The 13,387-nt window shown below is 44.0% G+C and overlaps 2 protein-coding genes across 4 annotated transcripts in view; both read right to left on the reverse strand.

Annotated features, from left to right (window-relative positions):
- The window catches only part of LOC135259831 (SLIT-ROBO Rho GTPase-activating protein 1-like), a 68,557-nt gene extending 68,099 nt beyond the window's left edge, over positions 1 to 458 (reverse strand). For 2 of the 3 annotated variants that reach the window (XM_064344658.1, XM_064344657.1), the window contains exon 1: positions 118 to 458. The gene's annotated coding sequence lies outside the window, so the exon portion shown is untranslated. The remainder of the gene's footprint in view (positions 1 to 117) is intronic. The other variant, XM_064344656.1, reaches the window with a different exon arrangement.
- Positions 459 to 1,480: 1,022 nt separating this feature from the next.
- rxylt1 (ribitol xylosyltransferase 1) lies at positions 1,481 to 9,197 on the reverse strand. Its single transcript, XM_064344673.1, has 6 exons — positions 8,909 to 9,197; positions 7,781 to 7,984; positions 7,256 to 7,358; positions 3,918 to 4,232; positions 3,253 to 3,423; positions 1,481 to 3,117 (listed from the first exon to the last, which is right to left on the reverse strand). The coding sequence occupies exons 1-6, from the start codon at positions 9,048 to 9,050 to the stop codon at positions 2,709 to 2,711; spliced, it is 1,344 nt and encodes a 447-aa protein (XP_064200743.1). The 5' UTR covers positions 9,051 to 9,197; the 3' UTR covers positions 1,481 to 2,708.
- Positions 9,198 to 13,387: the final 4,190 nt, after the last annotated feature.

Here is a 13,387-nt window from a genome sequence, read left to right on the forward strand (position 1 = left end):
TAAATTTAGCAGTCCTTGTGCGAAGGTGAGCTTTGATTTTTACAAAATATAAAACGTGTTTTGAGATCACATTTCTCTGCTTTCAAGGAAACTGTAAACGCCTTCACAGAATCTTACCAATTCAATCACTGACAAATTTAAAGGCAGCGGGTGCAAAACGAGCTGCGGAGCTGATAGTCCGGGAGGAAAACCTCAAAGCAAATGTTTGAAAATGATCAGGGTGACCTTCTTCTGGTCAAGCAATCTAAATCGCAAATGGGAATCTGCAATTGCACGCTGGAAAAAATGGAGAACGAGACAGCCATATAGCCGCGTGCACTTCCTCGGGCGCTCTGGTGTAACTGAACCCCACACATCGGAGCCTCGTTGCTTCCCAGACGCAAACCGACCGCGGCGCAGCTGGCGGAGAGTGGGAATGGGAGGGATCGGAGAAGCGCTCCGAGCGGAAACGTGGTCAGGATTGACAACTACTCGGACCAGTCCAACCAATGTGTGGGGTTTTCTTTCTTTCTTTCAGAGACAATTTGTCAGTTACAAAGTGAGTTTATACGAACGCGCGGACAGGGTTTCTCGTATCCTACTTGGTGAAAGTCATAGCCACGGTCCTTTGTCATCCGCTTCAGGGGGGTTGGATAGTCTGTTATTTGTTTTCGCACCAGTTGCGCGAAAACCAGCGAAAGGGTGTTTAGAAATTTGTTTCTCGTTCGTCTTCAAAATCAATTGCATTTCACCAGGTAAACGACATGGTTGTAGCCTACCTGTTTCTTCCATAATCCAGTTGAACACGCAGCCCATCGAATGTAACAGAATCACATTTAGATTACAGCAGAAGAAAATATATAATAAAAACGCTTTTGTGTTGCAGAACATAACCCAGGAGGCACGCATTTGCTTCCGTTACCTTAGAAACCACCCTTTCCATCAGAGCTGCAAGTTTTGTTTCAAGCATGGAATGTAGCTACGCTATACTGCTTTGGCCCAGTGCAATTTGGCCTATTAAAACGTATGCTTGTAATTCGTTAATAAATACGACTCACTTAAATATATGCAGGAATATGGCCGTCCTCACTTTTTCGATATTGGTTATTTATGGTCATCTTTTTTAAAGTTGATTATCTGTGGTAGACTTACGTGAACATTGAAAAAAAATCTTTACTGTTAACATAATGTAAATGCATTCCACTAGTGTCGCAAAATCAACATCTGTAATGTCCTGTCTCAAACATTGTTCTCTAAACTATTAGAAAGAAATGTCATTAGACACTCTAGAGGTGATTACATTTCTGCCCGTTTGTCGCATTACTGTGGTCACGCTGTAATGCGTAGCCTATCTGCCATCTAGTGTTCATTGTCTAAACATTTATAATTTTAGATCAAAGTTGTGAACTTCTCCGTACATTAGAACTCCCCGGAATTACACAGCCTATAACACATCAAATAAAAATAATGGAACTCTAAAGGAACTAGAACACAAATCCCATAAATTCACACACACACATTTATTTATTTTTTTCTGTTCAAAATTAAGGTAGAGGAAACTGTTTCAGACAAGTGCAAGGAAGCGCTATCGTAATACAATGTAAATAGTCTACACTTTCATTTTAACAATATACGACACCGTACAAAATTCCAGATTCCGCATAAATATGAAACGAATAGCCCCACCACGTGGTAGGAATCGGTAACACATGGAGATAAATTAACAAGGTGAAAGCTCATGGTGGTTAGCACTTAATTTCCGACATTAAATACGTTATATTCACATTAAAAATAAACATTTCACACATTCTTAGGGAGGAATTGCACACTGTGAAACCAGTGCTAACGAATCCACGAAGTTACTGACAACACAAAACGTTGCAGATTTGAGTTTCACTGAAAACTAATATGAGAAAAACAACGCAGCATTGTAGCTAGTGGGCGGATTGGCTGAGAACAAATGCCAGTTCCATAGTAAATACATAGGAAAGCCGCGTCATGTCTCCTTTCTTTATGACGCTGCTGTGGACTGTGTGTGTGTGAAGCCGAAAAGAACCGGTGAATTTACCACCAGAAAATAAACATCTTGCAGAAAAAGTTCAGTACTGACCCACTGGCTAACAGACCTGGGTCAACCGGTCATTTAAAAAAACTTAACTCTTAATTGCTGGTAAAATCTGAAACACACTCCCGCAGATATGGGAGAATTTTCAACAAAACATGATTCTGACCAAAACGCACATTAAATATTAAATAATTAGTTTGTTATGAATATTATGAGAAAATAAAGTTATTAAAAGTGTCAGCAATCTGCAGGATTCCTACTGGAATCTAAACAGTTATTTCAGAAAGGATAATTATTTGACCAAAGTCAACTGACCATACCCCTCATGGCGAATGTGTGCATGCTCGTTAGTGATACCCAATCACACATCAGGGTTTTGGGTCAACTCAATTTCAAATCAGTTATTTGAAATTTAATAAATGCATCTAAAAATCCACATTTTGTCAATTTTGCAATTAACAAACTCACTTTCAATTCATTTCCTGAACAGAGTGAAACGTAACTGACCCTTGACCCTGTCATACATGTAGTTCATCAGCAGTGTCACTGCAGTATGAGCGGTAGGGGAGTGTCTTGTGCTGAGGTCGTGCTCTAGCTCTCAGCTCTCATTAACCTCATTGTACCCTGACCCCCCCCAAACCCGACAAGCCCCCCCCCCCCCCCATCAGCCGGTTCTGAAGAAGGTCTCCTCCAGGGCCTGGGTGAACCGATCCCTCATCCTCATCCGGAACGTTCCGTACCACTCCAGCAGTCTCCGCCTCCTCTCCGCCTTCTCCTCCGGCGTCATCCTCCTCTCCCTCTCCAGCAGGGCGGGGAGCTCCGCCCAGTCTCTGAGGAAGAGGAAGGGCGCGCCCGAGGCCTTGAGCAGGCGGAGCGGGGAGCCGCCCCCGGCCCCGCCCGCGCACCCGCCCGCCGTGTCCACGTCCTCCACCACGGGCACCGAGCCGTAGGAGCAGGCCTCGTACACGCGGTAGCACTCGGGGTTCACGCCCACCGGGCACAGCGTGAGGTCGCTCTGCGCCAGCGCCGCCCGGTACCGCCGCAGCGACTCCGCCGTCTCCGTGGGAACCCACCTGCGCGAGGGAGAGACACCCTGAGGTCGTCGCCTGAACCGTCACAACAACCGAATGACCTCAGCCGGAGCGGGGCCCTTATAGGGGGGGCCCTTTGAGGGGGGCCCTTCTAGGGGGGCCCACGACGGGACGTACTGTTCTCGGGCCGCGACGACACACTCCCCCTCCAACCCGTGCCTTTTCAGGATCTCCATCAGCTTCTCTCGGGAAGAGTTCCTGTACACCGTCCCCAGGAAGTTACACAGGTAGGGCCTCTGCGAGGTCACCATCTCAACGCTGGGGGGGACGACGGGGAAGTCTCTGTACCTGAGACACGGACAGACAGGAGAGGAAGCATCGCTTCTTTTAACATTTTCTCCAAGCAAAAAGTCCTGTCAGAAAAAGAAGGGAAGTCTGCGGTCTGAAATTTATATCTCATGTGAAAATAACTGTGAATCATTGCAAAATTCTATTTCACCTTCAATTCAGGAAATGAACTGCAACATTCATGCCTTCTCCGAATTTTCCCAAGTCATGAACCTATTTCCAGTTCACTTCCTCAATGGACTGAACAGAAAAGGAATCCATCCCAACCCCCTTATCTATATCTATATAAATTGAGACATGAAGTCAATTCAGTTTTGAGCCAAACGTGATATCTTATTCTGTCGGTAAAGATAGTATACCAGCCTATGTATGTACCCTGTCAACCTGATATCTCATTTTGTCAGATGTAAGTCTGGGCTCAAGCAGGAAATGGTAATTTGTGGGTAAGCGTGTCAGTAAAATTCGGAGGGTGAAAATGTGCCAGAGGAGCGTACGTTGCCACCCCGAGAGGCCACTGCAGGACGTCCCGCTCGTTGGCCCAGGGGCTGTCGTACACCAGGAAGAGCAGGTCCACGAATCCGCCGTGCGCCCGCAGGTAGGGGCGGAGCCAGTCGTTAGCGCACCGCTCGCTGCCCAGCATCACCACGGCGACGCGGGCCAGGGCGCGCGTCCGGACCAGCGCGCCGGCGTGCTCCAGCCACCGGGTGGCGTAGGCGATCTTCTGCTCCTCGCGGCCGTTCAGCACCAGGACCACGCTGTCGGTGTCGAGCGGGATCTGCCCCTGCACCACCGCAGGACCCGTGTAGAAACTGCAGGGGGCGGCAGAGAACAGAAAACAGTCTACAACAGTTATACACACACCACGCACATAGCAGATGCTCATATCCAAAGCCTCTTACGCTGGCTAAATTACTAGTATCACTTTTACATACAATTTATTTGTACAGCTGAATATTTTACTGAAGTAATTCAGGCAAATGGAAAAAAAGGCCATAGCCCACCTGGACTTTAAAGCCAACCTTGAGAGAGAAACGTGCAATGGACTGACATGTTGTTCTGTAATGTAATGATAAAGTGTTCTGTAACATCTTGTGTTGTATGTGCAATGTTGTACGTAATTTACCAGTTAAAAGGTAATCATGCATCGCATGGCCACGAACAAAATTTTAAAATCCTGACAGATGAATTGATTGGTCCATAAACAGATGCACAACAGACCGACAACAACAACCACAACGATAAAAACAGCTGTTAGCCTTCATCAATGAAGACACCCCCTGAAGAGGAAACACACAGAGGGGACCATCGTACGCACTCTGGTCTGTAACACAGGCTCAGATACAGAGGGGATAATCCCACACACTCTCGCCTGTAACACAGGCTCAGATACAGAGGGGATAATTCCACACACTCTGGTCTGTAACACAGGCTCAGATACAGAGGGGATAATCCCACACACTCTGGTCTGTAACACAGGCTCGGATACAGAGGGGATAATCCCACACACTCTTGCCTGTAACACAGGCTCAGATACAGAGGGGATAATCCCACACACTCTGGCCTGTAACACAGGCTCGGATACAGAGGGGATAATCCCACACACTCTCGCCTGTAACACACAAACACAGACGCACATATGCGCAGGTACGCTCTGGTGGGTTTGGGAGATAGAAGCAAGAAGGGCATATTCAGTGAATATTAAGGGATTTGTCTTGATTAGCTCACCCTGCCTATCATTAAACACACTGTCTCTCCCAGTCAGCAGTTTACTCTGTCTACTGCTAAACTCACTCGCTCTCCATTCTCTCCAGTCCCCATTCCATAATGGGAGGAAAGGTAACGAGCGCCAAGAATAAAGACAGGATATTCCTTGAGTCTATGGGAACTGCCTGTTCTTTCCATCTCCTCTCCTAATGTCGACAGCCAGCGGAGAGACCATTTTGAGATCGCTCCAAGCTGAGTGCTCTAAAATCAGATTACTCATCACAAACATGGCTTTTAATCTTATGAATGACCCACCCCCCCCTCCATGCTGTCATAATACTTTTGCTCTGCTGGGAGAGGAATGTAGTCTGAAATCAATCTGCGCTCAACACCCAAACCCAGTACTTGTCATGAGTAAAATTCCCACAGTGTCAGATTCCATTTGCTCCCATGATGTAGGGGTGAAACTCTTTGACGGCCAAACGGACAGGACAGTTGGGGAGCGGTCAGCTTGTCACTGACGGATTCGCTACGCGTCTCATTTCCTCCCTAAGAGAACGCGTTCTCGGAGCCTTTGGGACAGTTTGGAAGGAACGCGCGGTGAGAAACGCCGGAATGTGCTCAAATTCCGCACTGAATCCTGGGAAACGGCTCCGCCTCCTGCAGGAGGACACTCGAGGTCACTAGGCGAAAGGAGCTGGTGGCCCAGCTCAGATGAGAGCATCACAAAACAAAGCTGGGCTTCCAGAACTCAGTGTGCCTGGCGCAGCCTGCGGGGACGTTACAGTTTAGCCAGAATTACAGTCTGTCAAATGGGGAGATGCTGATCTGTCATTCAGATAAGATGCATAACCGACATTCTGAGCCAGTAAGGTCACGGTTATAATCCCAGCACACTTTTCAAAAAGAGTAGGCCTGTTACTCCCACTACTCTGGCCAAATTTCACACAGACAATGGATCCCCACATCTGGCCACCTAATCACAACCCTACATCTGATTGGCTACACAACCCGGTGCTTTTCCCGCCCATTTCCATTCCCCAGGGTTGTCACGGCAAAAGAGAACTCATCTCAGGTGAGCCAACTGATAACAGAAAACAAATGAATGAGAGCAGCCAGGAGCCGTAGCCAATCACAACAGAATGGGTGGTGGGGGTGTTGACATACTTGCCCTATTACCCACATAATAGTTTTTTTAAAGACTTCAGAGTGACAGAAATAGGCAGACAGGGACTGGTGAGCTGCACATACCAGGCCCGCAGTTTCCTGCGTCCTTAAATTATCCTTTCAGGTTTCGTAATTTACGCTTCTGTATATTAGCGTGTCAAGTATCTGAAGACCTCAGATGATCTTCCATCGTGCTTCCGAGCACAACCAAGCCAAGAAGTATGCAGGAACAATAACTGTGGTGACTGCAGAAGACTAAGGCCTGTTTAGCATGAACTCCACCGCTAATCTCTATGCTTTTAGAGTCATGTTACAGCCCACTAACCAACAACAGAGCTACAGTGCTGTTACTAAAGATGATAATAAAACGTCTATTCGCTTCTTCAGAAGGAAAACCTTTAAGACTCCATAACCCATGAGCCTCTTAGTTACCCAAGAGCCTCTCTGTTAACCCCTTCCCACAGATCTGAGTTCTACTGAGTGAGGCCAGTTTATTATTATCTTTAAACCAAGTAATAATGTATTGTAATAATGTCAATATTGTTAGAAATAATACCAATTTGCATACAATTATCATTCTTTGACAGTGTGTTATATTTGGTGGAAAAAAATGGTGTGTGAGGTGGTAGCAATAAAAACTTGTAAAGGACAGCTAACAAGAAAAAGCTGTCCTGCAATACAGGAACAGAATAGTAAGCCATCTTTCAGATAGATTGCGGTCATTTCTACATCAATACAGGCAATTTAAGAACCTAACATCGAGTTACTGGAAGATAAAACTTTTCAACTAGTTGACAAACTCAGAGCAATTGTGAGCCTGTTTCATCTCTAAATTACACACAGCATTAGAAGGCAATGTAACAGGATCCCTGAATCAGTGCCTTCTGGAGACCAGTCAGCTTCACAGGCTGAATGGTAATAAAATGGCCGCCGTAGCCACAGCGGTTAGTGGAACTCTTACCTGAAAGTGATGGCCCCTGACTGCACCTCTCCTTCCCTCCACTGTGCCTTTCTGTCCGCGGGGTTCAGGGGTCCTTCGAGAATATGCTCCCATAAATACAGGCCTGGAAGACACCAGAGGCAAGGATGAGTCCAAAAAATTAGTTGAGACCCTCGAGGTGTTCAGGTCCAGGCTTGAGGCAGTGCTTTCCAGTCTGTAGGTAAATGATAAGCCTGGATGGGCTGAATGGCCTGTTCTCATCAAAACAACCCGCTCTTGTTCACTTATCATGGTTTGATTCCGCCCTCTCAAGGACTCAGTGTGGAAAGATGTCTGCACTTAGACTTAAAGCCAGGGCTCAGTTTCATTAACTGACAGCCGATTGTCATCAACAAGTCACATGACTGTCCTCCACTGTTTTCATTGGATGTCCGTCAGATGTTAATAGGAGGAAAAACAGACAGCTGAATAATTAGAATTTTTTCAAGGGTGCAGAAACCAGACATAAACAAACAGTGCAGAACAGTCCCACTCTCTCTCTCTTACCGATGGCGGCTTTGCCCCAGATCTGGATTTTGTGTCTCCTGGGCCGGTCCTTGGCAATTCGGGCCTGATGGGCTCTGAACTCCTGTCTCCTCTGCAGGACGGAGACGGATGCCGCCCGCTCGTCCTCCTCCCAGGGGTTCCAGCCCTCACCTCTGGACGGGACCGCGGCGCTCCTCGGCTGCACCCCCAAACCCTTTGCACTGTCTGAAAAACAGGGAGCAAAAAAATGAAAAATCAGGGAAGGGTACGAGGTCAGGGACTGCAATAAGCCCTTCAGTAGCGTAAGGACACTCACTTATGGGGGGTAAGTAAAGTAATCCCGTATTTATATGATCTACAGAAAATCGCTCACTTTATCAGACATTAAGTTACGTTGGATTCTCTGTGTTTCAGATTTCTGATGACTCAGGGATTATAGCTTAAGTGACTGCCGCACAATACTGACAGCCCACCAAGCCAAGAAGAGTCAATTAACAATTGCTCAGTGTGTATGTGTGTGCATTGTGAAATATTGCAAGAATAATGCCTCCCTGCCCCATCCCAAAAAAGAAAATATTATTATATAATTATGTTAGTGAAAAGCATTTTATATTGAGCAAGACAATGCATCTATTTTTACTCATCTCAAAAGAAAACACATAGTTATTCAAATAGTTTAAAAACTTTACTACTGTGTTGCAGAGAATTGTGTTACACAGCCCTGGGTAAAACGGTTTCGTTTCGTTCCTTTTAAACAATTTCTAAAAGCGTCCTTCACAATACGTAGCTACACAAGACGCTTCATCTGGACAACAGACAGCAGCTGTGAAATAATTATAAAACGCCCTGGTCGACCACGTGATATTCTGCACGGATGCTGGAGACGTAGTCAATAAGGCCACCATTTAAATAAATCGGTTCGGTTGGGTCTTATTTGGCGAGAGCATTAAACCTACGTGAAACCATCTGTGCAAAATGGAATTTACTGACAGCGAAAGGCAACAAATCAAAGCTGCAGTGCGTTAAAACAAGATTAACCACACAATTATGGTAGAACTTAAACACATTTTCAACCACCTTAAATGATCAAGAAATTGGCGATATATCTAAGCTAAGATACATCTAAGTCAATCCTCAAAATTCTCTTACCAGCGACTGTGATTTTTTTCACCACCCTGTGGACTCTAGATATAGCTTTCGTGTTGAAAAAGACGTTATAAGCAGCATACAAAGAAAATATCAGATACACTAAAACAATGCAAAAGCATATTTTTCTGCGGCCGAATTTCATGATTTTTCAAGTTACCATTCTGCAACACTGTTATTATTATTATTATTTTGACTCAGATCATAACACAAATGTTTTCACCGAAACCCGACGAGTCGCACAAGGACCCGACACAAAGATGACGTAATTTAGAAACTGCAGTCTCAGAAACTGCCTGCACAGAATTAAATTAAACTTGTACTGCCTTAGCGCTGAAGTGCTGGTAGGCTGCAGTATACATGACTAGTCATAGCCCACGCAACGCCTTTTATGACCACAGTTACATTTGACTGCTGTTCTTTATTAGGTATTTTAACTATTATATTATTTGTTGTTTTTAAAAGCAACGTGGAAGTAACCCAAGACAGAGAAATGGTTCCCAATATTTAACGAATTTGCGCACCGGTTTCACACATTGCTTTCACAGCACGTTTGCAAACGGGCAGTGCCTCTCGACATCAATTACTAATACCTATTATGAATTCATTTGACCCGCTTGAATTGGATTTTGTGATTCCAGCACAAGCAGATGTTTGAAATTGATCATCTTCACTCTAATATCTGTCCTTACTGTAAGATTGGCCACCTTAGTAATGATGAATCCTTGTTTCTTTGCAGAATTGCTTATTCTATGAACTGCTATCACCATTTTCATGCACCAGCCCTTCCACTGACTGAGATTCATATTTCCTCCTAAACTTAATTTCTGTCCTCCTTCCAGAAAACTTTATGGCCAATTTGAGTATTGACATTAAATGTTCTTATGAAGCACCTACCTATAATAATTAAAATCATAATTGGACAGGAACTGTCTGTCTTAAGGCTAGATTACTCACATATAATTATAGGTATCAATCTTAATTTCCCTTCATCATTTTCTCAGAAATTATTAACTCTTACATTAAGAGAATTGCCTACAGAATAAATATGTCATATTTAGCTTTTAATGACTGAAGCATGTTCTTTCCTCAGGCTTAATTTATATCTGTTTGGCTATACAACAAATCATAATACAACTAATCCAATATGAAAAACGGGTTCTCTGAATGCTATTTAAGATGACCACAACTCGGTCCTTTTAATATCTTTTGACCTTTCAGATGTAGATTAAAAAATCTTTAAAACTGCAAATTACATTCTGTGTAATACCACGTTAACCTTTTTCTATCAGTGTAGCACACACAAAGGCCATTTATCACTCTACAATCAGAAAAGCCATTTTACATTTTAGCCTGTTTATCTACAGACCTTATCTCTTCAGTCTTCTCAAATGGAGAGTAAATCTCAGATAATGGTTATTTTTAACCCATCTGGCAAATAAAGGAAAGTATAGGACAACACACACAGTGTTTTTGGGTTTGAAAATGGCATTTCAGTTTTCTGACAATGCAAATATAGGTGGAAGTGTAATAAGAATAAGCACAAGTATAAATATGAATAGGGTTAGCAGCAAAATGGCAAACAGTATTTTAGTCCTATTTGTAATTTAATGCAGTTCACACTAATAAGCTTAAAATATAAAAAAGGCTTTCATCTTATCTTAAATTGTGTTGTATAACACATGCAACTCAGACAATTGACTGTGAATTTCTACATACTGTGAGATGAAGCACATCCTTGCCTTGCCTTTGCTGTACAGGAACACATGCACAAAAAGTACATGCAATAAAATCACCAGTATTAAATTAACTCCTATAGAGTCAAATCAAACATTGTCTGAGATAATGTGGTCCCAATCCCTACACAGCATAATTTTTACTCTTGCCACAGTGTTAATGTAACACTGAATTGTGTCACAATTGAGAGTCACACTGGTCAATACTCAAAAGTGTTAATCTCATTTTACACTGAGGGTCAAATGAACTCAGAAGTTATTTGAATGAATACAAAGTGTACAGTGACTGGATGAATGGCAGCGGTCATTTAAGATGGGTCACATTTCCCCACCAGAAGATGGCACTAAATTCTTGCCAGTGATCTGTATTGGAATCACTGTCAGGTGTAGTTTCTGCTCCTGCTGATCCACCTCACACCTGCTAAAGTAGGCCTCTAAGTGACTGACAGCACGTATCAGTATCAATCAATATCAGTATTAGAATGTAATTTTCCTAACAAGATCCAAATTACGGCAAGGCGGCAAGGATTTCTGGGGGTCATGGTCAAATGAAACCATACCTGGAATGATAACCTGGCTTGATCGTGACATGAATGGTTCCTCCCAAGGTGTCACTGTTCTCGTGTTCATCAAAGCGCCCTTTTGTCATAAAGGACCCATAATTTCTCATTGAGCAGTGCTATTCTAAATCACACATTTTTTTTTTTTTTTTTAAACCACAGACTGTACGATACAAGCAATCACAGCTGAAATGGCCTGGATCTGTTTTGCCTTCAGCACAAGGCAAAAGATTACCCTCCCTTACCCAAACCCCCTTGAAAACCCACTTACACATACACACACTCACAGCAGACACACATACAGACATGCAATCATACACACACATACGCGTGCACACACGCACACACACATACACACACACACACATACACACATATGCACGCACACACACACACACACACACACACACTACTAGCTAAATCCAGAGCCCTCTGGGACTCAGAGTCCTTAACCCATTTTTTAAAATGTGCCTTTAGTTCAATTTGCATGGCAAATTAAAGCTGGCCACTGATAAATGAAGAAAAGAAGAAAATGTTTTTTTTTTAATGAGCTGTGTGATTTATGACTAGTTTGACAGAAAGTTCAATTTGTGTTTACTCCACTAATGTTCACTGCTTTGCTTTAGCAGCAGGAAGGGCAGTCAGTTCAAAGCCCCCACCCGCTCTAGTTCTCCCCCTCAGTTTTTTTCTCTATTTATTTTTTCTGATATTCTCTACCACGAACGGTGTTGTGGTGTCACTCAGATTGGTAAAGAGTGGGACTCCCCCACCACTAAACCCCCATCTGGAGAACCTCACCATTTGTTTATTTGTTTATTTATAGGATCCCCATTAGCTGATGCCGTGGCAATCAGCTACTCTTCCTGGGGTCCACATTTGAATGTGATTTACTTACACAAGCTAAAATATCCGCAAGCTATGAAATCAGAAACTGGGCCTCATGGTCTCGCAGTGTCAGTGCTGACTATGGCAGGCTGCACCCAAGGGGCCAGCTTGCGGTTCTCAACTACAACAACAGTCTCATTCCGGCACCCGCAGCCCAAGTTTCCATACTCATCCGCCTGCACGCGACAACCGTTGTAGTTCCAATGTAGCAACTTGTTAGCAACGTACTCTTTTAAGGCACGGAACGGCTTCGAAATTCACGGCTGAGACATTAACAGTTGTAATTTATCTCAGAACGAAATGTGAAACTGTCTTAGGCTTACGTTACCCAGAGACCCTTATTTTCTGCAAAAAAAATCAAATCACTATGCGAAGAAAGCATTGGAAATCTGCAGAGGGAACCCATGGTGGAAGAACCTTCTGAGTAGGCATACAAAAAGACACCATCACTGTAACACTCCATTATCATCTGTTGAGAAGGGGGATGGGATTTGTGCAGCATTCACGTCACTGCTCTGCGCTCTGTACACGTGGATCAGGCATGTGACCAAGGACACAACTGAGCATGTCTGTTAAGCGAAAAAAAATTGTACTCCCTGGTTCTCGCTGTCTCTACATATTATATACTCTAAGGTTGCACAGCAGGGTAAGGCATTATTGGTCATAGCTTCACTAATCTCTCATCACTCACCAGTGACCCCTGCTGGTCAACAAACCACCAACAGGCTAATTGCATGTGACCTCAGCTGGACAGTGGAGTGAAAAGAATCAGTGACTCCATTAGGACATTCCAAACTGAAAAAACTATTAAACAATGATACAAGTTTATGTACTCGGTACATTATATTATATAAATTTAGCAGTTGCTCTTAACCAGAGTAACTTGCAATGAACCAGTCCATAACTGCAGCTGCCTGAGCTCAGTGCCAGACCTGGCTAACGACATTCCTAGACTCCCTGAGAAAAACACAGAGTGTGTCCAGTACTGCATTGTATTATTGGAAAGGAGAAATGGAGAGAAATCACAGCAATTGTAGCTTCTTCTGCCGGCTAGGCGGGCCCTCCAGTTTGGATTAGAGTGGTCAGACCTGCTGTTTTAATACCAGCCAGTGAGTCGACTGCAGAGATAAATCGCTATCAGCTATTTTCCTTCCACTACGGCACAACAGCTCTAAAATTGCTTTCTGCTACACTGGCTAAAGACATTTAGTCCCACATTAAAGCGCTAATGTCCAGGCTGCAGCATTTTGGATTATGGCAAACCCTCCCCCCCTTCCCCCCTCCCCGTTTGTATTGAGCCG

This window comes from Anguilla rostrata, chromosome 7 (genome assembly GCF_018555375.3).
Source record: "Anguilla rostrata isolate EN2019 chromosome 7, ASM1855537v3, whole genome shotgun sequence".
Taxonomy (NCBI): Eukaryota; Metazoa; Chordata; class Actinopteri; order Anguilliformes; family Anguillidae; genus Anguilla; species Anguilla rostrata.

Excerpts from the sequence above, each read along its gene's own strand:
- rxylt1 (XM_064344673.1), bottom strand. The coding sequence starts at position 9,050 with ATGAAATTCGGCCGCAGAAAAATATGCTTTTGCATTGTTTTAGTGTAT. Across the intron at positions 7,359-7,780 it reads CTGGGGCAAAGCCGCCATCG|GCCTGTATTTATGGGAGCAT; the intron begins GTAAGAGAGAGA and ends GGTGTCTTCCAG. Across the intron at positions 4,233-7,255 it reads TCAGGGGCCATCACTTTCAG|TTTCTACACGGGTCCTGCGG; the intron begins GTAAGAGTTCCA and ends CGCCCCCTGCAG.